The 27,108-nt window shown below is 47.1% G+C and overlaps 1 protein-coding gene across 1 annotated transcript in view; it reads right to left on the bottom strand.

Annotated features, from left to right (window-relative positions):
- Nucleotides 1–27,108, bottom strand: part of ACSF2 (acyl-CoA synthetase family member 2) — a 1,184,899-nt gene that overhangs the window by 100,943 nt on the left and 1,056,848 nt on the right. Inside the window, exons 12-13 of the mRNA XM_069654880.1 lie at nt 13,571–13,722; nt 12,693–12,834 (exon numbers count right to left, since the gene is read on the bottom strand). Of these exons, the coding sequence (XP_069510981.1) occupies nt 12,693–12,834; nt 13,571–13,722 (294 nt within the window). The remainder of the gene's footprint in view (nt 1–12,692; nt 12,835–13,570; nt 13,723–27,108) is intronic.

Here is a 27,108-nt window from a genome sequence, read left to right as displayed (position 1 = left end):
CCTGAAACAGAGAAATGGCTGCATGGGCTAGTGTGACGCATGGGCTGGTGTGAACCCATTACAGGTGACTGGGTAGAAAAGGAACAGAGGGTCCCCAGAAGACCAGTAGGAAATGTGGCCTTTATTTTGCGCTAGGGCCTAGAAAGAGTGCACAGGTGTGCTGACAACCCAATGAACCAAGCGAGAACTGCATACTTCAACAGACAGGATTACCTTCTCTAGGACATGGTGTGAGAGTGTGGGTGACTCTTGTGGATAACACAGGGTAGTAAAAGAGCAACATACAGCTCTCCAACATGGAGGTTGTTAGAGCGGATGGCAGAAGGGTGGTCCCTGAACAATGGAGGAGAGGCCGAGTGAGAGGAGGCAGCAGCATGGGTAGATAGTCATCCTGCTAAGGGCAGCAGAGATGTGGGGGTACCTATTTTAGAAATGGAGCCTAATGGAGGGAGCCTGCCACTGTAGGGACATTTTGAGATTCAAGGCACCATTTTGGAACTGAAGCTAGGAAAGTCTCTGCTGCTTCACAAACAAGGAGTCAATATTAGATGTTTTAAATTCTAAGAACAATCTTCACTCTACAAAACATATACCAAGACTTGACACGTATGTGGCAATGTTGAGGGACCCAAGGTAGCAAATACCAAACTGGCTGCTATTTGGATAATAGTTTCTTTCCTAGGATTCTTTTATCCCCCCAGTATCTGGCAATTAATCAACAAACCTCCGCCAGCGTTATATTGCACAACCACTTCCCCTGTGGACTTTGGGGAGGGAAGGTGAAACCTCTGCGGCAGAGCATAAGCAAGTGAGTGGGATAATTTACATAGTGCGCACCACGTAAAAGTCCTCTCATAGCGCTGTTCATCACCACAGAGAGTACAACCCCTAAGGGAAATAAGCATCAGAATTTGAGAGAAGCCCTAAGGTGAAGCTGTTTGGGCTCCTGCCTCATATTCTTGGGAAGGAGTTCTAATGTCAGGTTTCCCAAATCTCAGAGAATGGTAGGCAATGCAGCAATGGAAAAGTATGGACATATTCTGGAGCCAACCCCCAAAGACACCTGTCAATAATACACTCTCTCTGGAATAAAACAAAAGTCTTGCATTAAGTTAGTGAAGAGGAGTTCCTGCTTTCAGAGATGCGGGCCCGTATTTGGAGGCAAAGAGGGAGCCTAACCATTGCATTCTGGGCAACTTGTAGTCTGTTTGTATCAGGCTCAGGAGGAAGTGCATTGAAGTATTCTAGACGGCAGTTATGGTTCCCACTACTACCTTGCAGCCTTTCTAAGAACGGATAGAAGCCATAAGACCGTCAGGGTTCCTAATCAAGGCAGTAGAGATGGAAACACTAGCAATTAAACTAGGAAGCTGAATAGAGACAATGGGATAGATAGAGGGGCCAGGATCTAGAATGTCGGTCCTGGACTACAACTAATTTCTTCTCATCAGGGAGTAAGCAGCAGATAGCCGTGCATTAAGCTTGGGTGGAAAGTGTTCAAATTTGTGGAATAATCTTGAGATGGGGTTGAATGTAAAGGTTAAAAAACAGGGGTGAAAGGGAAATCCCACTGGGAAACCGTAGGGGGTGTCAGGAATAGGTATCAATAACCAAGTAGTATCTGCTGTAAAACACCAGCATAACTACAGGATGAAGTAACGGGGCACCTGCAGGTCTTCACTTGCAAATGTGTGAGGTGGTAACCAGGCACAAATTAATGGCTTAGGAGACAACCTTAGCGTGTGTCTCAATGAAATATGAAAAAAACATCAAAGAACCAGGTGACAAAAGTCGAGCAAATTAGAATACATGTCTATCCATAATGGAAACTACTCAAGATGAGCAAGTGGAAGTTCAGACTTCCTTCCTAGGCTGACTGGTGTGATAACCTGGAGAATGAATGTCAACGTTGTAATACTTGGATTAATTTACTGGCATAGGTAGTGGAAACAACCAATATTTCTATGGTCTTTTAGAGCCATTCTCAAAGCCCCGACAGACCAAACCATTTCAACTGACTGGGCACGCAGCCAAGGGAGGAAACATAGTAGGCTACACAATGCTCCAACAAAACTGCATTTGATGCGCCCAGGTCCAGAAGCGCAGCATCCCATTCAGAGGACTCTTGCAGCATTTACCTATTGAAGACATGACCCCTGCCGTGTTACAGAAGGGATGAGCTTTTCAAAAGCAAATGTATTGGCTATTAAAGATGTTTCTTTTCCTTCAGCCTGCACACTATGCAGGACTGCCAGCAGCACCATATATCAACAGTAGATGAGTCCTAAAGATCACAAAGGAGTACCATTTGGAAAGGGTAAAGGCTGGTTCTTACCTAGATACCATAGTGTGGCATTGTCAACGCCTTCTTGATTTGAATACAAGTTTATAACCAAAAACCACAAGTCCTCTGTGTCTGCGCCTCATTTCTGGCTCCTCACAGTGGTTTCAAGCCGGCTCACTTCGTTCACAAATTTAAAAATCTCATTGATTCAATTGTGCATCCCCACAAGAGGGGCTTTTTTAATCCAAACCAGGTACCAGACCACTTGAGTTTCACACCTCTGATCTGGACACAGCCAAGCTTAAACAAGCATTCTTAAAACATTCTGCCTGTCCGACCAAGTGTCATCAATAATTCATGTTCAGTTTTTCTGTTCCTACGTCCACTTTGCACCCCATGTCACCCTTCCCTCCTGCTCTCTTCTTTGCACTCCATATTGGATAATCCTGGCATGTGCAGAATTTCCATCCTTCAGAATAAACCTCGGCATTGGGAGGCAACTACACCAATAACCTGCACATTATAAAACACTATTTCCATTTCTGTATAAACAAATTACAAAAACGCCCAGTTATTAATTGTATCATTGGCTACATACTCCAGCAAGGGGCCTGGCATAGATTCACATGCTCATGAATATTCTCCGTCGTCAGCCTGGGAATCTTTGGTAAAAGAAAAAGACAGTTTCACTTCCACTTACAAACTGTATTTCTCCTTTAAACCAATCAGTGTCCTCTGGGTCATACTGCCCCCATCCAATGACAGTTCTCTCCCTAATCCCCTCCTCTGGCAGCCATCTTCAGATTTTTACCACACGCTTCAGTGTTGGGAGTCCTTGAGTTTGGTCTTCGAGCTACTTCCATGTTTTTGTGTGTTTTTTCGACGGAAAACTTTTCTATTTTTGTTCCAAAGGAGCCTGTGTGCTCTATGCTTCATATGCCGACCGCGGGGAGCCGTTGTCGGTGAATTTCAGCGCCCCTCAAGAGCGAGGATTGTCGAAGATTCTAGATGGCCATCAGGCCTACTTTGCGCTCTCCGACCATGACGGAGGAGGAGAAGGAAGACGGGAGGTCCCTCTTCAAGCCCTGCATCAAATGCAGGCTACGTAATGTGTTTGTGGAAGATAAGCAACTGCAATACCTCTCCTGCCTGGATCCGGACCACAAGGAAGTGGAGTGCAAGATATGCCTCAGGTTCTCCAAGAAGACGATGAGGGACAGGCACAGTAGACTGGCGACGTAGCTTAACGCCAAGGCCTCTGACCGGTGCTCCATGCAGGGTCATGCATCACCCAAGACAGGCCGTCAATCGGGCTCCTCCTTGATAACGAAATCATATACACTGGCTAAACTGCGGGAGGAATCAGAGAAGCCGTGGACAGAGGAGAAGAGCGCAGAACAGCCCAAGCAGGCCCAATCAGCACAGGCTAAGGCTTCGTTGACGAAAGAGCTGGTGGCAGCAGCTATCACGACTGCTAAGGGAGATGACCCTGTGAAGGTAGCCCCTGCAGCACAGAAGGTATCCCTGCCCCCAAGGTGCGACACCGTCCGCAGAGACTTTGGCAAAGTCAGCTAGCATGCCATAAGGGAGCAAACTGGCTCAGGCCCTGATTCAAGCACCTCAGGGGGGCGAGGAGGCCCCAAAACAGCCTTCACAGGCCGTGGACCAAGTCATGGACGTCTCGTCCACGCACGACGAGGACCAGGATTCCTTGTACACGGTCCACGAGGACGTGGAAGAGGAGGATGATGGCGCAGGCCTAGTTTTCCGATTCCGCCAGCTCAGCCGAGGGATAGGTCTCTGGACATTCTGTCGACCCTTTACACCTTGGTGTCAGAGATCCAGAAGAGGATGCCCCCGGGCCTGGTTTCGGTGGTCCCCGAGCCCCCATTCAGCCTCCAATGAAGAAGAGGATGCTCCCATTTCAGCCTCCAGACCTGCATCGGGTCCCTTCTCCCCCAAAAGACCCAGACACAGGGACGGATTCGGCCACGACTACGAATGACAAGGATATCGCTGCAGCGGATGGTGAGTATTACGCATTTGGATGCGCCACCTAGGGTGTCCCCACCAGATGAGGTGGAGTCGTTCCATTCCATGATCTCCATAGCTTCTGAGCTATTCCAGTTTGTGCCCGAAGAAACCAGGAAGGAGGTTTTCTTGTACCAGAGGCGTGAGGTCAAGAGGAAGACAATCATGGCGGTGCCCCTTCTGGAGGACGTGTGGGACGAGGGCCTGGCCCTCATGAAGAACCCTTGCATGGCTCCAGCCGTACAGATATGATATGCCATTTATAACACGGCTATACACAAGTGTTTCAACAGGATAGGCTGGAGAAGAAGTATCGGGTGCCGGACTCTGCACCCAAGTGCCTGAGGTCGCAACCATTGCTGGATTTGGTGGAATCAGCGGCCGCGAGGAAGCGGTTGGCTAGCCCGTCCTCGTCTTCGGTCCCTCCGGTCAGCAATGGGAAGAAGATGGACGCCATGGGCAGGAAGGTGATTTACACCACAGCGTCAACTATCAAGGCGGCCAACGCACTGGCGATCCTAGCCAGGTACGACAAGGAGCTGTGGTACAAGTTGGGGCCTATTCTGGAGTTCCACACCAACGATAATAGGATGGAGGCAATCACTGTTTTCCATGAGGGGGGTGTAGCATCTGATCACGTGATTACAGTGGAGTTGGACATAGCCGACATGGGCTTCTGGCAGATAGGGAACATTGTATGCCTTCGTCGACGAGGCTGGATGAATGCCACGAATTCCCAGCAGGAGGTCCAAGCATAGGTGTTGGACATGTCCTTTGACAGAGAGAACTTGTTTGGGAAGGTCATCGACGAGTCCCTCCAGGCCATTAAGGCGGATACAGAGATGGCCCAATCCCTGGGAACTCTCCAGCAGCATCGCTCTTCTTTACGCTCCTCCAGGGGAAAGTGGAGCAGGTCTGCCAAAGGTTTTTCCTATTTGTACCATCAGCCCTCCAGATCCACACCTCAGGAAGCCTACAGAGGCCATTCCCAGGCTTTCGGTAACAGAGGACAGCATTGTCGTCACTGGTAGGGCAGGACGCCAGCTCCGAAAACAAGCCTGAACCATCTGGCAGGTCAGGCCCCCATGCGTGCACCCCGGTGGGAGGATGGCTGACTAAGTTCATTGGCGAGTGGAAGAAGATCGCCACCAACAGATGGGTGCTGGACGCTCTCGCCCAGGGGCTCACAATGGAATTTCAGCGCAGGTGTCAGTGGATTCCTCCGATTAACCTTCAGGAACAGCACATCCCTCAGCTCCTGGAAGAGGTACGTGCAATGCTGTGAAAAGGGGCGATACAGCAAGTTCAGCTATGGGGCTGTGGAGTCAATTCCAGATACTTTCTGGTCAGAAAGAAGACAGGGGGCTGGAGGCCCATCCTAGACCTACAATGTCTCAACAAATACTTGAAGTCCCAGAGGTTCAGGATGGTCACGTTGCAACATGTGCTCGGCCAACGCCTATTTCCACATCCCCCTTCACAAGAAACACAGGACGTTTCTGTGTTTCGTAGTGCAAGGTCAGCACTATCAGTTCAAGGTTCTGCATTTCGGATTAAAGTTGGCTCCCAAAGTGTTCACAAAATGCCTGGCACCGGTGGCGGTCCATCTAGGTCTACAGGGCATACACGTATACCGTACCTCAATGACTGGCTTATCTGGGCCATCAGACACAATGAGGCAACCGTCCAACTACTGACGGATCTGGGATTCTCCATCAACTATCCAAAGTCTTGCTTAACACCATTACAGATCATGCTGTTCCTAGGAGCCAGGTTCAACACGGTGCCCTGTCTGGTGTCACCCTTGGAGGAGAGGGTAGCGGCCATTATAGAGAAGGTGCAGTGGCTGTTATCGATGAAGACAGCAACGGTGTGGACCATCAAGACATGGCTCGGCATGTCGTCCTATATCTACCTCATCCGGCTCTGCAGGTTGCAAATGCAACCTATTCAAGACCTCTTCAACAGTTCCTGGACGCTCAGTGGATAAAGGTGTCCACAAGCTTCACGGACAAGATCCCGCTCGACGACAAGCTCCGTTGAGCGACAGGGTGGTGGGGCATCTGCTCCACCATCGCCCGGGGCACAGGGTTTCAAAACCGTCCATACCAGGACGGTCACCATGGACGCTTCCCTGGAAAGATGGGGAGCCCACACCAGACGTCTGCACGTCAGAGGCCTGTGGCTGCCGGAGGAGAAGGTTCTCCATATCAACATCCTGGAGATACGGGCAGTGTTCTGGGCCCTTAAATCGTTCCTTCCATCTATGAAGGGAAAGGTGGTGAGGATCTTCACAGACAACACTACCACCATGTTCTACATCAGGAAACAGGGCGGGGGTTACTCGATCCCCAGCTCTCTCCAAGGAAGCACAGGACTTGTGGCGCTGGGCTGTCGGAGAAGAAATGTTCCTCGTTCCTCTTCACCTAGCAGGAGTCAAGAACACCAGTGCAGGGAATTGCACTCTTGACACGCGTGGGAACTTCAGCAGGACCAGGTAGACTGCATCTTTGTCAAGTGGGGCAGGTCCCAGATCGATCAGTTGCGAAGGCTGCGAACTCTAAATGCCAGAGGTTTGCCAGCAATTCCACCAACCGAGGAGCTTGGGGGACGCGTTCTCCTTCTCGCAGGCGGGGATGTTTCTGAACACGTTTCCTCCGTTGACTCTTCTCCTGCGAGTCATCAACACACTCAGGCAGTGCCAATGCAGGATGACCGAGGCATGTCAGCATCACTTCCGGTCAAGCTGCAGGTGGTTCCGATCTTCTCACCAGAGGAGGAGCAGCAATCCTTCATTAGGACACAGGATTGCTGAACCAGAGGGCTTGGCTCCTGCAGCACTAGAGTTTGGAGGATATGAGTTGCCTGCGGACGGCAGTGTTAGGGAGAATTCTCATAAATGGTTGATTTCCCTTACCTAAAGAGTCCCCCAGCAGCTTTGCTGGATTTCTAGAATTTATTTTTTTCACCTGGTAAGAGTGTGAGCCTTTTTTCCCACTCTTACATGTGTTTCACTATGTGTATTTCTACTGTTTGTGTGATCCTGGACACTGGAGCCTCACCTACTCCATGTGCACCACTTTTTGTGTGTGTTACATAGCACCTTCAGTGCAGTGACACAGGGTTGTCTGAGACTTCCCACTGACTCTATTTTTCTGGGGCTTACTACTGTCCCCCAGAAACAGGTAAAGTTGCCATTAACTTTATATAGTCACTTTAAACCACAGACCCAGTACACCCCCATCGTACATGGAGTATTAGAAAGGGTTAACTCTTATCCCTTTTTGTCTGTGCCTCTTGGAGCTTTGTTTCGCTCCCTTAACATTAAGACTTGGATGGTGGCAGTGGTATCTACCCTAACTTTTCTACCGCGATTATCCTATATAAACGTGGTAATGTTTTAGGCTATTACATTAGCCTCAAACATAAATCCGCTTGACCAAATACATTTTATTTTGGTTCCGGCTGGGTTTAGTTGCCATTTCTTTTTGTTAAAGTCTTTCTCGTGTTTTTCTCTGCGCGCCAAACCCGGGATGATTCCTTTGTTCACTGTCTTTTCGTGGGCTTCTGCACAGAAGCCCTCCTTAAGGCGCCTGATAGTCTAGGTAGGCAGGATGTGAGGGAGGGATCTTCGGACCCCTGCCATGGGTTGCCGTAGTAACCCAAGTCGCACTCTTGTCTGATTGGTTAAGGGGACTGGCCTTACCAGGCCAGCCACCCTGCTGTGTGATTGACAGCCAGGCTGTATGAATGGGGGAAAACTGCATAAAAAGCAGGTCTCTGGGACTGGAAGAGCAGAGTCACCACTGGAACGAAAGAACCAATGTGGAACTGGAAGAAGAGGACCCCTACCACGACTGAACCGCCCGGTGAAGACCTGCTGCAGGTCCGAATCTCCGAATCCGACAGAGAAGATCCTCCAGGAAACATCTTCCCTTGAGCTGGTAGGACCAACCAGTTTGCCCGAACTACAAACCAGGACCCCTCCTCTGGTCGAATTCGCTGTACAGAGCTACAGTGGGCCGGATAGCCAGGAAGGTCGGATCCTGCTTGGGTTTTAAGGAGTGCACCTTTTATTCGTTGTTTGGCGCTGCTGCCGTTTTCTTCCCTGGGTAGTGGAGGACCCTCCAGTCTTCTTACTTCTGATCAGTCCGACAGTTGCTTCAGGAACCGTGAGCCTGCAGGAACTACCAGGAACGTCTGCCTCAGCTACAGCCCCCTCTCAATTTTAAGGTACTGTGCAAATCTGGTTGTGCGTTTCGCTCAGCCACGGTGAAAGTGTATGAAATCTTTCTCCAATCCGAGGGCTTGTCCTTCTCTTTGAACTATCTTTTCTACCAACCAACCTCGTCCGGAATCTGTGCCACAAACTTTACCGCAAACTACCCTGAACCGTGTGATCTTGAGCAAAAGACTTTTGACATATTGACTTTGGCCCTAAGCCTTTTCTAGCTGATCTCCTCACTGTAGTCTCTCTTGTTCAACTGCTCAGAATACTTACCTGTTCAGCCGTGAAAATGAACCCGATACCCAGATGGCTATACCAATGTGCATCTCTACCACTTCAGATCCCTTCCCTTGCCATACGGGCACTACAGAAGAAAATAATGGAATTTGTCTGGTGGGGGGGAAGAGGCCCAGGATCAACAAACGAATCATGATGAAAGGAAAACCACAAGGGGGCCTGGGTGTACCTGACCTAGCCGGATACTCACTAGCGGTCAACTATCCCACGCATTCACCTGGGTGCAGGAAGTAGACCCCCCCGAAATGGTGACAAATCTAAGAGTCCTGGTGTCCGGTCCCACTACACGATCTTCCACACCTGCCATTGCTAAAACCACAAGCAAACTCTGGGCCCTTATCTGCCATGACTGTCACGACCCAATGCTGGAAAACCGCAGCACGGAAATGGGGTATTCGAGGCACCCTGGGTCCCATGTCTCCCATCTGGAACAACCCGGAATTCACACCAGAAAACACACCACGGGACTTCCATGCCTGGATAGCAGGGGGCCTGGCAAAAACTGGCGACTTTCTGGAAGAAGGCTCTCTCATTACCTTCGAGAGATGCAAAATAAAATTCGGAGTGGGGGAACAGGAAAGATTCCGGTACTCTCAAATTAGGCACTGGATGTCACACAGGAGAACTCGGGACAAATGCTCGAGAGAACCAACAGCTCTGGAGCTCACTTTGTCATCTCCGACCAGCAAAGGTAGACTATCCACTGTATACCGGCTCCTAGACAGATCTGACCCAGCAAAGAAAGAAAGATACATGACAGAATGGGAAAAGGACATTGGCCAGGAAATAGCAGTAGAAGACTGGGAGCAAATATGGACCGGATTACACAAATGCTCACAATGCGTCACAAATACGGAAGGAGGCTATAAACTGTGTTACAGATACTATATCACCCACACCCAAATCCATAAGGCCAACCCTGATTTTCCCGACACATGTTGGCGTGGCTGCCAAGCCCCCGGTTCTCCCTTTCACTTAGTGTGGTCCTGCCCAAAGGCTTAGATATAATGGAAAGTAGTGCTGAAACACATCAAAGAAATCTCTGGCCTCTCAATCCCTTGGGACCCAGGAATTGTCCTTCTGGGCGAAACCGGCGATGCAACATTCCCGATTTCAGGTCATATCTCCCGCCTATGCAACCACCTACTACTAGCTGCGAAAATTACAATGGCCCGACTATGGAAAGACAAAAATGGCCCCTCGATCGGCCTATGGTGGGCCAAATGCTGGGAGATTGCAGTATCAGAAAAAATCACTGCAATTCGCTCAGACTCCTTAAATAGAACTCTGAATATATAGGACCCATTTTTGGACTGTGCGGCCAAATACCCAACTCTCACCAGGAGGCCCCCACTCACAAGGTGGCTCCAATGCAGCCCCCTCTACTGACTCCTGATAAGCCCCCAAACACACCGGAACCTATTTGAACAATCATCCAGGATTTTCCACCCAACTGCAACAACCAGGAATCAATCCACCATCTCTTTTACCCCCAACTCACAAAAGACTATAAAGGCAATAGTTCATGTTTAAGCTGATATGTATTGCATTGTTGTATGAAATATACTATCTTGAAAGATCAATAAAATGTTGTTATGAAAAAAAAAGAATACTTACCTGTTGATTTGACCTAATTGCTGATAACTTTGTCTTTCCCTCCCTTTTAAATTGCTGGAGTGCCATTTTGCTCCCACTTCATTTTGTGAGCCTAACTTATCTAGAATTTAAGCAAAGTGCTGTGGTGTATTTCTGTTTGTGATATTTTTTGTTTTTATTTGCTTAGAAAGGTGAACTGTTATACAACTGATAAGTAAATAAATATATATTCTTTTACTTAGAAACCTTGAGTCAGTGTTTGCCTGAATCATAGTAATTGCTGTCCTTTGTGTAACTATCTTGTACTGCTCACTTACTCTTGAGATAAGTCTGGCTGCTCTGCTACTGCTACCACTATAACTGTGTAGTACAGGCTTGTACCAAAGGTGAAATTGTACTGTCACTTGTAGTCCTAATTGTGTGTAGTGTTCCCAAAGGGTACTGCATATAATTCTGCCTAACAGGCAGGGAGGTCCTTGCCAAGGTCAGGGTGTCGTCAATTTGAAGTGCTACGGTCACAAATGGAAGCGTTTTGCTATGTGGTGCCGGTCTCAGAAGATCACCCCTCTGCGGGACACGGCCCCACAGATTCTTCCATACTTGCTATCTTTGGCCAAGGATGGACTGGCGCACGCCTCTATCAAGGTGCATCTGGCGGCTATCTCTCGCTACACCAGGTCTCCAGGAAGGTCATCACTTTGGTTTCATCGACTAGTCAAGGAGTGCCACAAAGGACTTTTTCGATATTTCTCACTGGTGAAGGCTCCTGCTCTGGCATGGGAGCTCAACGTGGTTCTGACGAGGCTCATGGCGTCACCCATCGAGCCAATTCATCAGCCCCTCTCAAGTTCCTCTTGTAGAAAATGGCTTTCCTTATGGCCATCACCTCTGCCAGGAGGGTAGGTTAGATTCAGGCCCTATCCTGCAAGCAACCATACCCGATTTTCCACTAATCGAGGGCCGTGCTGCAGACGCATCCCTCTTTCATGTCGAAGGCTCCGTCTGAATTCCACCTCAACAAGCCTTTGGAGTTTCCTGTTTTTTTCCGGAAGCCTTCGTCACCGGCTGAAAGGGCCTTGCACTTAGTGGACGTTGCTCGTGCCTACGTGGCACGCACAACGAATTTTCGGAAGACTTCACAACTGTTTGTGAACTTTGGTCCTATGAACCATGGGAAGGCCTTGTCCAAGGCTTCCATTTCAAGGTGGCTCTCCAGCTGCATCACGCACTGTCATCGGTTGGCGAACCGACCGCTTCCTGGCCATCCGTGAGCCCACTCCACCAGAGCGATCGCTGAGACGACGGCGTTGCTGTCTGGTGTGCCCCTGCTAGACATCTGCAGGGCTGCTACGTGGAGGTCTACGCACACCTTCACGAAGTTCTACTGTGTTGACAGGGATTCAAGGGAAGAGTCCAGAGTCGGCCAAGCATTGCTACGCAACCTGTTCACTTGAGGTGAGTCTGTTCCAGAGGTAAGAGTTAATTGCTTCTGTTGAGCCTTGCCACCTCCTGTGGTGGTGTAATGTTGTACTGCTATGTATTCGTTATTCATGAGCATGTGAATCCATGCCAGAACCCATGCTGGAGAAGGAACACGTTACTTACCTGTAACTAATTTTTCCCAGCATGTGTCTGGCATGGATTCAAATGAGAACCCTCCCTCCGACCCCTCTGCGGCACTTCTTGGTCATACTGCCACTTTTCGTGCTTACCAGATCTGACGATGGCTGCCAGAGGAGGGGCTTAGAGAGAGGACGGTCATTGGATGGGGGCGTATGACCCAGGGGACAGTGAATGGTTTAAAGGAGAAATACAGTTTGTAAGTGAAAGTGAAACTGTCTTTTCTTTTACTGAGGTTTCCCAGCCTGATGACAGGGAATATTCGTGAGCATTCCAGACACATGCTGGAGAACAATAGTTACAGGTAAGTAACTTGTTCCTTAACAGCATGCAGTGCCTCAGTCTGAGGCAGGATCGACAGAACGATGCAAAAAGGCCAAACTCAGAAAGACATGTAAAAAGACAAACACACAAAGCATAGACAGTGAGGGCGAGTAGATAGACAAATAAAAGGACAGACAACTCTATTATGGGAATCTTTTTGGGGAAAGACAGGACATTATTAAATTTGTGAATTTTAATTTTTGCAACATAAAACAACAACCACATTAGGTGAAAGGTTGAAAACCAGGAAATGAAAAAAATGATCTCTATGTTTGAAGCAAAAAATGCATCCCTCCCTCCGACTCATATGACCTGTGCCTCTTGGATATTGGGGTGCGTGTGCAGCAGTTGCTCAATCTCTGCAGGGTAGATGTTTTCCCCTCCTCGAATAATCATGTCCTTGCAGCGCCCAACAATCGTACAGTAGCCAAGTTTGTCCAAGGTGGCAATGTCCCTGTAAATTAAAAAACAAAGGAAATGAGTGCTCTGATTAAATAGGGTACACCAACTTACATTCACGTATGAAAGCATCATATTCTCATTGCAAGACTAATAGTTGATGCACCCACAGGGGCATGGGCACATTGTACCCAGTTCTTGCCACCCTTGCAAGTACTATAACCAAGTATCTTATTTTTTACTGCCAAAAGCATTACGGCCCACCCTTTAATCTCCTCCCCATAGGATGCGCTTGCTGCATCCCATCTACCAAACTCCTAACCGTTGGACCAACACATTGGCCCCTCAAATCGTTGACAATATTGGATCCCCCAAATTAATTCTTCCCAACCCATAGTTCAGCTCAGCTTCATTGTAACAGCAGCTGAAACAACCTGATCCTAAAGAAAATAGGTCTCACACAGAACCTCAACATCTCACAGCTAAACTAGCCTATCACAGATTACAGATTCCTACATATTCCTAATTATGTGGATGCTGCAGATGTACTTGCTGTTCAGATAATAGAACCAGTGCACAGCTCTGTCAGTGCACCACAATCCAGTAGGATCACCAGCACGCCCATGTCTTAGCCATCACACATCTACAACAGTGTGTATAATCACTAATATCCATACTTCTCAACCTCATTATCTAAAATAGTTTCTCTGTAGGTTTATTCTGGCATAGCCCATCCTCGTCTTGTGATATTCTGAAGGTGCTACAAAGTTAAAGAATGCACTACTACTTACCCAGTTTTATACCAGTTACCAGGGCTGAAGCATTCTTTGGTTTTCTCTGGATTGTTCCAGTATCCCAACATGACACAGTATCCCCTGACCAGAAGCTCTCCAGGGCTGTTTAAAGGAAGAATCTGACCAGTTTGGGTGCACACAACCTTTGCCTGCAGAAACAAAACAGATGTGGGCATTGAGACAAAATTCTGTCAAAAGAGCACACAACACAATCCTCTTGCAAACATGAGAACCTGATGATGTGGAGACTAGTGTGATACCCCCTGAAATCAAGATACCATTAAGAACTCACCTTTAAGCTTTGTGAATAATTAATGTCTCCAGTTGGCCAGACCCAGGGTTCGCAACTGGATATTAACTACTGAATCCCTAATAATCCAGTCAATCAGTACCAGATTTTCTGATGGCCTCATACCACCAAGCAATTAGAGGTTTCCATAAACCCAGTTTGGTCCATAGCGAACTTCCTAAATACTCGATAATCCCACGAGGTAAGCATTACACTTCCAGAATACCTGATAATCCTATGGAGGCCAGCATCAGGTTTCCTGAACCCAAATCAGATAATCCCATGAAGTAAGCAACAGGTGTTCTAACAGGGGCACTCGAAATTATTTACATTGTAGTTTAATTTAGCCAAAACCGTGTTCCATAGAAGCCTTCTGTTATCTAATTTCTTCACTACAACATCAAAAGTAATTTCTAGTTTGCTGGGATGATTTGTGTATGTAGGTAAGTGGTGTGTGCCCACTAAAAGTGCAATAACGCAGTTACTGCTGTTTATGGCACAATTTAAGTATAGAGTATTTAAGGCCTCCCTAAAACTTCTGCATATTTTTGGCTCAATTACTGCTGGTGATGGCCTTCTGAGATTCAGATGCGGAAATCCAATCAGTAAATCTGCATTCATTGTTTAAAAAGTGTTGTTTTTTTTTACAATTTACATCCTAATCTTTAGAATGCAATGGAATTTATACAAAAAGCTACTCTACATTTTTTTCTATAATGCAGTGAATAGTAAATATTAGTCATTCTCTGTTTACACTTAAAATTGCAGGAGAAGGTGGGTATCAGAGATATTGACTACCCCCCACAACCCATGGGGATCCACAAATGCAGACATTTTTCTCCTACAGCAAAAGGGAAGTGTTTGTGCTTCACCTGAATAATGGAACAAATGGAAAACCCACTAGGCGACCTTCTATGATTTTTACCTTTACCTCTTTGGTGGAGGTAAGATTTAGAAGTGTTTTATGGTGACATTCCAACATACAATCAGGCAGTATTTATCATTGGTAGAATTCCATTTGAAAACACAGCAATATTTTGGACGGTAAAAGAAAGCAAATACCATCAGTTATTACCATTACCGCCATAGCTGTAATGAGGCCTTTTGAGTGTTTATCTTTTCATTTGGTGATTTGGTTCTTCGATAACATATGAGAATAAATGCAAAAATAAACGTGTCCATTTATTTTTTATAATTCTCCTCTTGCTTTGTTTGAGCTCTGAAGTTTAGAGATCAAGTGACTACAATTTATTATGGAACTCCAGGTACTTGGATGGTGTCAGACTCTGGCTGTGTGAGGCCCATATAAGGCGGAGACGCACAAAGGATGTTCTGTCTGAAGGGTGGGTTTATTGTTTCACCAAAATTCCACATAGAGGAATTATCTTAAGGTAATAGAATGTTTCTGGCATAGGGGCCTGGAGGGTAGCTAAGGGGCAAAGCGTTTGTCTTGTAAGCAAGACAACGCAGAGCAACACAGGTTCGAATCCCGGTACCACACTTAGAGAATGGTCTCTGATAGTCAAAAAGATTAATTAATACTGGATCTCATTCCTGTTGAGGAAGATCCTTCTGGACTCCCTGTCCAGAGGTTGTCCCGCTTCAGCTGTCATTAATCAAAGTCCAGACAGCTTTGCAACCAGTGTAAAAATGTACATTCTTAATCAGATCACACGCTTGCCAGCAAAGCTCTTTTGAGTCTTTAGGTGAAGAGATTGCGTTTGGAGTTCCCTGAACTGGTGACCCTCCTGCTGTCCTTACCACCATGCCACATGCTCGTTTCCTTCAACCCTTCTGGGTCACTCCCCTAACTCAGCTCCATTCTACCTGGGATCCTTTCTCTGTGGTTCCTCCCGCCCACCTTTACCTGCTGCTTCACCACATCACCAGTTCCTCCTGCCTATTGCTGTTGCACCACCTTCTCATCTACACCCGCCCTTTCTTCCAATCTTCACAATCTGCCTCCACTTTCAACCATTCCCTTCTATTTTCTGCCAACAACTCTGCACTCTCTGCCAGCACTCATCACACCTCCTCTTTCTGATGTTTTACAACTTCCTCCGTTGATGCAACCACCTCCTCCAATGGTTGTTTCACCTCTAGCTCTTCACCCTTACCCTTCCAACACTCTCTCCTACTTCATCTTTTGCACTCCATCCACCTGCAGCTCTATAACTCTCTTTGAATGCCATCCTTCCGCTACTTTAAAAACCCAAACTCTGACATCCCCAGAAGCTCAGTCGCAGACGAACAGTCGGAAGTGGCAGAGGCCTGAGCTCCCATCCGGTTAGGAGGCCTAAAGCATGTAGAGAGGCCGAGATGCGCAGCTCAGAGGCCGATAGTCGGCATGGAGCTGCCGTAAGCAATGGAAGCAGCTAAGAGAAGCCGTGGATGCCCAGAGCACCCACGAACAACTGAGAAGCACCGGTAAGAGGTCAGGGAAACTGGGACAGTTGGCAGTACAGCTAGAAGGAGGGAAGAGACACAAAAGGGAGTCTGGGACCCACACCTAAATACCTAATCACGGCCTCCATGCCAATCCTCATAGTCACAGTACCTGGCAGGATAATACACCAGGTTGGATGTGACCAACGAAGTAGTAGAAGCAAAACAAGAAGAGCATAATTAAAGACAAGGTCAGTATGGGAAGGGAGCTAAAGCAATCTTCATATAGCAAATGAGTAGTAGTAGTAGTAGTAGTCAAGAATACAACAATAAAGGCGAGTCTAGAATTCGCACCCACTTGGAGAGAGCTAAAGCAATTGTCATATAACAAAGGAGGACTAGTGGTGAAGAAGACAAAGGGATTCTCACTGTGAAAAACCTAAGGGTCTTTCCCAACCTACCCCCCAGGGATCTTCTTCACAGGTGGCCCAAGGAGGGCCATTGCTTTTGGATCCCAACCCTGGGGCGGACATGCAAAGGAGAATCACCTGGATAGAGGGTCCTCTGGGATTGGGAAGGGAATATTAGAGGGTAGGACATGGTATCCTTCCTTCCTTAATAGTGACCTACCCAACTCCCGCAGCCTTCACTGGATTTTATTAAAACTCACACTCCTCTTTTCCCCAAGTACCACTTAAGTACTGTGACAAAGAAGAGGAAGTCAAGAGGAGTGCAGACTTCCTATGAGAAACACCATTATAGTACTGCGACGAGGAAGATGCAGATCAAGGAACATCAACATCTTAATTTGCCATGTCCCACTAACAAGGCCAGGCAGGGTCAGGCAATTGCTATCGATCATGCCCACTTGCAGCTTGTCAGGTACTCAGGACAGTATAAAAAGCACCCAAGCACTCAGTCGAATGAACAAATTGGCAGGAGAGCTGTGGAGCCGTAGCTGCCCAGGACCAGCTGCGGAAATCCAGGATGCTGAGGGCTTGCATGTGGGAGTGCCCTACAACCGCGTGGCTAGAAGCCTGCCACTTCAGCGTCAAGAAAGGGTGCAGAGGAGGGAGCTGGGAGGCTTGCAAATTCCTTTTCATATTGCAAATGCCAAGTGCTCTTTCCCCTGGGCCAGGTCGGAGAACACACGAGTGTCTGAGGGGCAGGTGGGGAGACCCGGACCTTAGACTGCAAGGACATTGCCGGTGAAAGGAAGAAAACACAACAGTTGAGGTGAGTGACGTGAAAGCCTGGTGTGTTTGAGCAAGATACAATATTACCACTCAATTGCGTATAGTGAAAGCCACTTTGGGTGAAACTGACTAAAAGGATTTTGCTGATAGAAAGTGACAGAGTAGTCGCGTGTAGGAATACACATTGTCGAAAGACTATGGGAATTGGAAGCTCCTATAGAAAAGGGGGAGTAAAATGCAGTGCTGAAATCGGGGGAAAATAGAGGACGAAAACCAAAGCAAAATTCCTTAAACTAATGAAAAATGAATTTCAACTAAACCAGGAGGGTTGAAAAGCATTAGGTTGGCCCCCAGGCAGAAGGCTGGTCCAGTAGGGCTAAAGATACCCCACAAGAAGAACAGTAGAGTTTGAACAAAGTAAGGCACCTGGTTGCGTGACTTGTAGTGGGTGGACCGTGCGGTCTGACAACAGCGCCACAACCAGGGGGAGACTTAGCTGTGGAAGAGAGCTGCTTGAGGTACAGAAGCTGCAAACCAAAAGGACTTGGTTTAGAGTGGGGAAAGGAGTCCCACCACAAGCCAAGGGTAGAGTGACATTTTTCTAGAAGGACTTTTTTAATTGAACTTTGGTACTGAAAAGGAGGCAACATTGAACCAGATGAACATGTGAAGTTGGAGAACAACCAAGAGGTTCTGACTTGGGGCGAGGGAAATCGGAGAGACCCGTTGCTGAGGTGAATCCGGACAAGGAAAAGGTACTGTGAACTTTTGTCAAGCCAATCTGAGTTGCCAAGTGAATCCTGAGAACCTGTGGAACTTTCTAAACCGGAGTGCCTTGAAATTGGAGACGGGAGCTGCAGAGGAGGCTCCATTGTCACACTAACTTTACACTACCCGAGTGCCTTGAACTTGGGAAAGGGGGCTACAGAGGAGCTCCATTGTCTCATTCACTTTACTTTTAACACTTGAGTTGGCCAAATGCCATGCACTCTGTTACTCTGTAGAAGTGAGGGCAAGCATAGGTTTTGACACAGACAGCATTTTACTTTTGACTGTCTTAGTCTTCCCTTAGTTTTCTTTTCATTATGGAACATTCCCAACTTAGAGTTAGGGCAAGTTAGATATTTTCCCATCCTGACCATTGAAATTAAAGGTTTTGGAAATCTACTCAACTGTCTGTGCCATCTATTGATACCATGCCTGCCTCACAGCACCCACATGAGAGTCAAAGCAATCTTCATACGCACAGCATCTGGCAGGAGAGTGAACCAGTTTGGCTGTGCCACCAAGGAGAAGGAAAGCGGAAAAGCCTCTCACTGAACATTCAGATGGCACGACAACCAGGGAGTAATTTTGTCCTTAATTTTGGAGGGTATTTATTGCACCATTTTGAAAAAACGTGTTTTTGCTAGTTGAAACGGAACTTTGAGAGGGAGGAAAATCCCCAGGCTGGAAATAGGAGTTTTGACACGATGGTGGACTTGTTTATTTTGGACTAACCTCACAAATTCCTTAGAATAATATTTCAAGGCAGGGAAACACCTCTAGGTCAGGAAGAGTATTTCTTCAACGCTTGTTGTTTAATAAATGTCTCTGCCAACAATCATGCCATCTGTGTGTCAATCTCCTCCTTCTACACCCTTCAAGAAGGTACAATAGTCGCCAGGCCTAGGAAAGCTTCGAGTTCCTTCTTGGTCTTTTGGGGTCGGTATGGCCCTTGCCCACTTTGAAGCCCAGATATTTAACTGAGGGCGTGGGCAAGTGACATTTGGCGAGGTTAAGGGTGAAGCCGACCTTCTGTAGTCTTTGAATTAAGAGCTATAAGTGCTGTAAGTGTTCCTTCCGACTGGTATTATCGAATACAATATTGTTGAGGTATGCACCAGCACATTTTTGGTGACATTTTAGGATTTTGTCCATCACATATTGGAATGTGGCTGGGGCCTTGCATAATCCAAAAGGAGAGGGCTGAAAATTGGAAGAGTATCATTGAGGTAATAAAAGCTGTCTTCTTGATCTTCCAAAGCCTCAAAAATATAGAAACTTTTAAATAAAAAAGAGGAATGGAATTCAGATCTACTTAAGTTACGGTCAGATACTCTTAGGTCTGACATGACTGAAAATAGATGACTCAGTATTTGCAGGAATATACCATTGACGTCACTGAACCTTGGAGAAAGAGTAAAGCAGAAAAAGCTTCTCTACAGGGTGCACTGGACCCCAAAAAGGGTATGCAGTAATAAAATCGGTGCAAAAATGTCACCTTTACAAATAAATCGTGGCAAAAATGCAGTGGTTTCACCTGGTAAAGATGTACCCCATTATACCATTTAAGGGGAACAGGGGTTGCAGGGGTGTCCCCCGCATCCTTTACATGGATTGCGGCAGCAAAACCACAGCCTTTTTACAGCATTTTTTTGTGTAAACAGTCATTTCTGCCGCGATTATAACACATGGAACCCCAGAAAGACTATTCAAAAGTGTTCTGATTGATTGAGAGGCTTGTTGGGGGTGCAAAAAGAATGGGCACATTGAATCACATGCTCAGAGAGTGCAGTAAGTTACAGGGCTTTTGGAATGAGGTAACAAAATCAATGAATAGGGTACTCCGACTTGATCTAGAATTTGACTTTGAAATAGTAATCCTGGGAGAGGATAAGCTTTTAGAGGACTGTGGTGGTGCGGTAGAAGGAGCCAGACTCTTTGAGGACATTCTGAATCACTTATTTAAATTATAATAAAAAAAGCCTCTCTTTCCCTATTTCTAAAGGAAATTCCCTACCTATGTAAAGGATCTAAAGGTGTTTGTCAGGAAGTCCCAAAGAAAGAAATGTCCTCTGTCCAAAATTAATTCTATCTGACCCTACTATTAAGATTACTAACTTAAACATATCCAGGAGATTGGCTTTATACTTCTGGTGTGCTAATATCTTCTGATAGTCTCTTTGTATCATTGTCCCCTAAGGGGGAGTCTCTCCCAGTAAGGTCCCACTTGCCCAGCCCCCTAGGGAGGGTCTTGCAGAGCAGGTTTAACTCCCTAGCCTCAAAGGGGTAGGCTCCCCCTTGTGGAGAAGGGACAGATACCTCCGATTTGTCACAGGACCTATCCTATCCTCAGAAATGTTGGTTCTTTAGGGTTGTACCAATTGCCAAATTGATTCTAACAGATTTTTAAGAACAACAAATATACTTCTGCTTCTGCCTGGTCTGTGAACTTCAGAGAATGTCTTTACTTGAAAAGGAGATATATAACCGTCAAAAGAAATATAAACTATTCGTGGAAATGTGGAGTAGGTTTTTAGATATAATATATTTACCAATAAATGGTTCATAAGTGAGCACGAAAGGGAGGACATAGTGTGGGAAGGATTATGATTAAAGATATATACCTATTTTAGGCTGTTATTCTGTATTCTTTTAAGTTATTCATGCTTGATGTTAGTATACCTAATAAAAACCTGAATACCAAAGACAGCAGAGCTGCCAGTATCTCTTGATGAGTGTCAATATTGTATATTCTATTTATTTATATAGCGCACTAAGCCCTTAGGCATCTGGGTGCATTTCTTACAGTAGTGAAGCATAAGCAATTTACATAGGCATACAGTGGGTCATTTACAAAGGATAACAGTTAATAACATAAGTATATAAATGGTAAGAATGTGATTCAATTGACAAGGTATACTGGAAAGTTTACAAGGTATAGCTTTCAGTGTAGAGGGTGGATCAGTATGGATGATCAGAAAATTTGAGCCAGGTTTTTATCTTATTTCTGAATATATGGAAGGAAGATTCAGCTGAGAGTTTCTGACAGTGAGTTCCACAATTTGGCTGCAAGGACCGGGAAACTACTGCCGCCTGCCTTTTGGAGCTTGAACCTAGGAATGATCAGGCAGTTGGAGTATGAGGATCTGGTAGGCCGGGCTGAGGATTTTCGTGTGAATTTATCACACAGGTACATAGGTGCTAAGTTTTTTTTTTTTTAAACATTTTATTGATTTATAAACACAACCAAACAATACAAACCAAACAAGCTCAACAGTTTCATTATACCTTCTTAGGTTCTAGCCACTACTTCCCTCATCCCACCCCCCTTTACGAGTCTATTGCTTTGAACCTACTGTTTCCGCAACCTGTGGTACGGTCTCCTCTTCTACAGGTTCCACCGGGTCACCTGTTGACCCAAACAGCTCGGCTATCAATGATTTCCAGGCCATCAGGGACTCAGTCTCCTCCTCCCCCCCTGTGCTACTCGCTTCTTGCCATACCATGGTTTCCGCTTCTGCCCATTTTTGCAAATCTCTCCACCACACCTCCACATTTGGCATGTGGCATGTCTTCCATCCCATGGCAATTCTCCTTTTTGCAAGCACATAAGCCAGATCCCTCAGTTTATTCACATGCTTGAGCGATCTGGGGAACCCCCCCAGCAGACAGGCCCACACTGTATCCACTACAATCTTGACCCCCTTTTTTTCCAGTTTCCTTTTCACATCCCTCCAGAAGCATTCTATGACCGGGCATGACCAGAACATATGCACCATGCCCGTGTTCTCCTCATCACACTTGGGGCATGCCTGACACCCAGCATTCTCAAACCTCGATATCCTCCAAGGCGTCATATATGCCCTATGCGTTATGTACAATTGAATCGGTTTCAGTCTCGCATTTCTAGACACCTTCTTGTGATACCCCTGCGCCCGTTCCCACATCCCGTCCTCCATCGGGGCTCCAACTTCCGTTTCCCAATATAGTCTCAACTGCGTGACCTCCTTCCCCACTTTAAACATTAGCATTTCATACAATCTGGAAATCTCATGGCCCCCTTCAGCTATGTCGTATATCATATCTGTGGTGGCATCTGATTACTCCTCCAACACAGTTTCAGGCCATATTCTCTTAATCCTCTGTACCATTCTATAATATGTAATATATTGGCCCTCGTGCAACCCAGTTTCTTCCCGCAGCCCCTCAAAAGTAATACTGGAGCCCTCCCGCCAAATGTCACCCATTGTTGCCACCGCAGCCGGTTCCCAGTGGTTCCTGAGTATCTTCCGTAGCTGCACATCTACCCCCATTAATGCAACCAATGGTATCTGCGGAGAGCATGGGGTCGGGTTCTCCATCATCTGGCATGCCCTACGCCACATCTTCCACCCCAGTAACATCATTTTAGGGCGCCCTATCATTTCCGCCCTGGGTACCCACATAATCTCTTTCAAATAAAATGGCGCACAATCGCGCCCAAACAGCCTAAATTCCGATGTCTCCTTGTCAGAGAGCCATTTGGCAACATATTGTAACTGGCTTGCCACGTAGTACACTTCAAAGTTGGGCAGTTTTATCCCTCCTTTGTCATGGAAGTTCTGTAGCTTCCATAACGCCACTCTATTTCGCGTGCCATGCCACAAAAAGTCCCTGCACATGCTGTTCAGTTTGGTGAAAAACTTCTTAGGAATCAGGTACGGTATATTCCCAAAGTAGTGTAGGAGCCTTGGCAGAACCACCATCTTTAGCATTGCTCCCCGCCCCATCATTGCCAAGGGTAGCTTTGCCCAAAATTGCATGCACTTCTCAATTTTTTTAACGGCTACTTCTGTGTTGCACCTATGCTCCTCTTCCACGGTGTGGTATATATTTATTCCCAGATACTGAAATGTGCTAACCGGCCATGGTACTTGCAACACAGGTAATTGCTCCAATGGAATCCCCATGTACCCCCCTAATGGGAACATTCTGGACTTCTGGGGGTTCACTGCTATACCGGACAACATAACATACCTCTCCATCACTTCTAAGATGTACTGGAGATTTTCTTCCGGGAATTGCAGGTACAGTAACATGTCTGCGTATAGGGAGATCAGATGCCGCTCTCCTTTCACCTCGATGCCTATGGTGTCATATTGCTGCCTCAGGTATATTGCTAGAGGTTCCAGGGCCCGTATGTAGAGCATTGGAGACCAGGGATGTCCCTGTCTGGTACCCCTGCTGATCTGCCACCTTCCCGATATCACAGATCCTGTTTTAACTCTAGCCAGTGGTTTGCTATATAATATTTTCGCCCACCTTACATATCCAGGCCCCAACCCATAGCACTCCAGGGCCGCAAGCAACCATGGCCATTTAACTGAATCAAAGGCCTTAATTGCACCCAAAGGCACAATTTCCATTTCATCATCCCTTTCCCTGCAACACTCAATAATTCTTTGGAGTCGCCTATGGTTATTGGTAATATTACTGTTTGGGTCATAGCCCGTTTGATCCGGGTGTATTAGTTTGCCAATAACCTTCTTCAGTCTATTTGCTAAGACAGCGGTCAATATCTTGCTGTCTTGATTCAGCACCGACAAGGGTTTATAGGAGCCGCAGCTGTGCCCAGGTTTATTAGGTTTGGGGAGTGGTATTATGACGGCCTCTCTTAGTGACTCTGGTAAGCTACCCATCTCGAATGCTTCGTTTAACATCTTTAACAGTGGGGGGAGGACCTCATCCATGTATAGTTTGTAAAACTCACTTGGGAGTCCATCTGTCCCCGGGGTTTTACTAGTAGGCAACTGCCTCACCACTTCCCCTAATTCTTCTAAGGTAATCGGGGCATCTAGTTCCTCTCTCTCCTCTTCGCTTATCTTGGGCAGCCCTATGTCCTCCAGCGTTTATCCCATCATAGCGCGATTGCTCTCATCATTGTCCCCGTATAATGCCTTATAATAATCCACAAAAGCTTGATTAACTCCCTCCTGGGTGTCTACCACGCTACCATCTTCTCTCTCTATGGTCCTGATTGTGACTCTGGGGGTCTCACTCTTATATAACCACACCAAAAGTCTCCCCGGTTTATCACCTCCCGCATGCTGTCTCTCTATGTACTTTTTATAATTGGTTACACAATCTATCCCAACATTCTGCACATTTTTGCTGTAGCCTGAGTATCAATTCTAACTTCCCTGCTGTATCATCTTCGCCCCTTAAAGCTTCTTCAAGTTTCTTCTTCGTCTCCTGTAGTTCAACCAAAATCCCACCTTGCAGACCCTTAGATTTTGCTATGGCTACCCCCTCATCACAACTTTGAAGGCTTCCCATAGTGTTCCCGCCGAGTCCACACTCCCAGCATTTGTTTCAAAATAATTTACAATCTCCTCCCTCAAGTCCTCCCTAAAAAAGGGTTCTCTCAACGCTTCCACTCGTAGACACCATGTTGGGATCCTCGCACTCGGGGGGCAGTATTGCCATTCGAAAATCAGGGGCGAGTGGTCCGAAAGGACCCTGGCTTTGTACTCTATCCGTGTAATCTCCGCTATCGTTTCAGGTGATGTGAAGACATAATCCAGCCTCGTGGATAATTGCTCTGGGGCAGAATAATGTGAATATTGCCTTTCCCTGGGGGGGTCTCACTCTCCATGCATCCTCCAAACCAAAGTCACTCAGCAATGTCTGTAACGCTTTGGCTGTGGGGGTCGGTCTGTCCATCTTCCCATCTGATCTGTCTACCCTCGGGTTCAGGACGCAGTTGAAGTCCCCTCCCCAGATCATCGCGCTTCCTACACATGCGCTCAGGTTAGTGCACAATGTTCTAATGTACGCCGCAGTGTTCTGGTTCGGGGCATACTTATTGACTATGCTGATCTCCCTATTCTCCACCAGTCCCCTCAGTATAACCATCCTCCCGTCCGACTCAGCTACCACTTGCAATCGCTGGAAAGGGACATGTGGCGCCACCCAAATGAGCACTCCCCTCGCATAAGCAGAGTACGATGAGCCCACCAGCACATCCTTCCATTTTCTAGCAATCATGTCCATTCTCTCTCCCGTGTAAGGTGGGTTTCCTGCAGCAATGCAATATCTATTTTTTGCCTGCACAGGTACAACATAACTTTGTTCCTCTTTAAATAACTATTGAGCCCCCGTACGTTCCATGTAACTATTTTAAGGTCACCCATGGCCTATACAAGTTCCATTCCTCCCCTCACAGGTGCAGTCTGACTCTAGATTCCTATGCAATCTGTATAGGCTTGTTTCCCATTTTAAACTCCCCTTAACCAAAAACACTCCAAACTTCCCGTTCCCTCCCCCCTCCCGCCTCTCTTCCTTTCCCCAACATCACACCCCTCAACGGTTGCCCAGCTCCATCCCTGGATCTCAGGCTCCCCCGCATCTAGCTCTTTCTGGCTCCCGCCTGTACTCGAAGCTCTGCAGGGAGAGGCCGCACTAGTGGCTAACCTACTACTACTACAACTACAAATCGGGGGGTAGGGTGCTTTCGCCCTGCAGCTCCTATTTCACTTTAGGTTAACTACACATTGCTACACAATTTGCGTATATGTACACAGTGCTATATTCCAGTCCTTCAAATCCGTTACAGTCAGCGATATCCTATCAAAATATCAGCCTCACTTAGCAACACCCATTAATCTCAATCTTCATCTAGGCACCCATGAGGTGCTCACTCTAAGCCTTAACGGTATGCATACTGTATCCCAGTCACTTATCGTGTTCCTCTTGAGCCTCCTCCTTGTCTCATTCCGGGCAACCCTGCAGATCCAGCCAAGTCGTTGCTTCTTCCGGGGTATCAAAAAAATACATTTTGCTCTTGTGCACCACCTTCAATTTCGCTGGGACAGAAGCATATATTTTATCCCAGCCGCGCATAGCCTCCTTTTGACTGCCACATAGCTGTACCGTTGCCTCTGGACCAACATTGTGTAGTCCGGGTACGCTGTGATGTTGCTTGAAGCCCTTTCGATTGTTCCACCTTTTCGCAAGTACTCCAGTATCTTCTCACGATCTTTATAGTTTAATATTTTGGCGATTATCACTCGGGGAGGGGCCCCTGGCCTCGGCTTCCTCATAAGGGCTCTGTGTGCGCGCTCCACTGCAAATCCCTGCGAGAGTTTTCCTGCCCCTATTCCTTGTAAGAGTAGGTTCTCAACGTAGTCTGTCGGATCCTGTCCTTCCTCTCCTTCCGGCAAGCCTACCACGCGGATATTGTTCCTTCTTGCTGTTCCTTCTGCTTCCTCTGCCCGGGACTCCAGGTTAGCTACCTGTTGTTTAAGTAGATGGATCTCCTTTATGTTGTTGGTGCTGGTGTCCATGTTGGTTTTCACCGCGCTTTCCAGGCTGCTCGTCCGTTCCGCCAGCCCCCTGACATCTTGCCTCAACAGGGGGACTTCTATGCCTACTGCGTCTATTTTAGCCTCCAGGGAAATACGCAGGTCCGACATTGCTATCCCCCATGAGTCTTTCAGCTCCGTGATGGCCGCTAGTATCTGATGGTTTTCAGCCGCTGCGGTGCCCTCCGGTGGTGCTATCGGGCCTTTGGACGTTATGGCCACAGAAGATTGTTGTGTTTTGGTGAAAATATCCATTGTGGACTTCTTGTTCTTGCTCACAGCCCCTTGCGCCGCCATCCTGCGGCCTCCGTTATGCGCCTGAGGTTGCCTGAACTTGGGTGCGTCAGTCCTGCTTCTCTGTATCGATTCAGCGCCGGTGCGCCACCCCAACAGTGGGGAGATTATTCCAGAGGAGCGCCAGCATTAGCATATGTTGCTGAGTCCTCACGCGGAATGGGTTGTACCCTCCCACGATTCAGAGTGTCTCACCGTGTCCTAGAGACGACGCTGTCCAGTAATGTGACCACCTCGCTCACAGGCTCCTCGTGGTCTGCGCAG

This window comes from Ambystoma mexicanum, chromosome 3q, assembly GCF_040938575.1.
Source record: "Ambystoma mexicanum isolate Mex_15411 chromosome 3q, UKY_AmexF1_1, whole genome shotgun sequence".
Taxonomy (NCBI): Eukaryota; Metazoa; Chordata; class Amphibia; order Caudata; family Ambystomatidae; genus Ambystoma; species Ambystoma mexicanum.
Note: the sequence above shows the minus strand (reverse complement) of the source record. Positions and strands in the feature narration are given on the sequence as shown.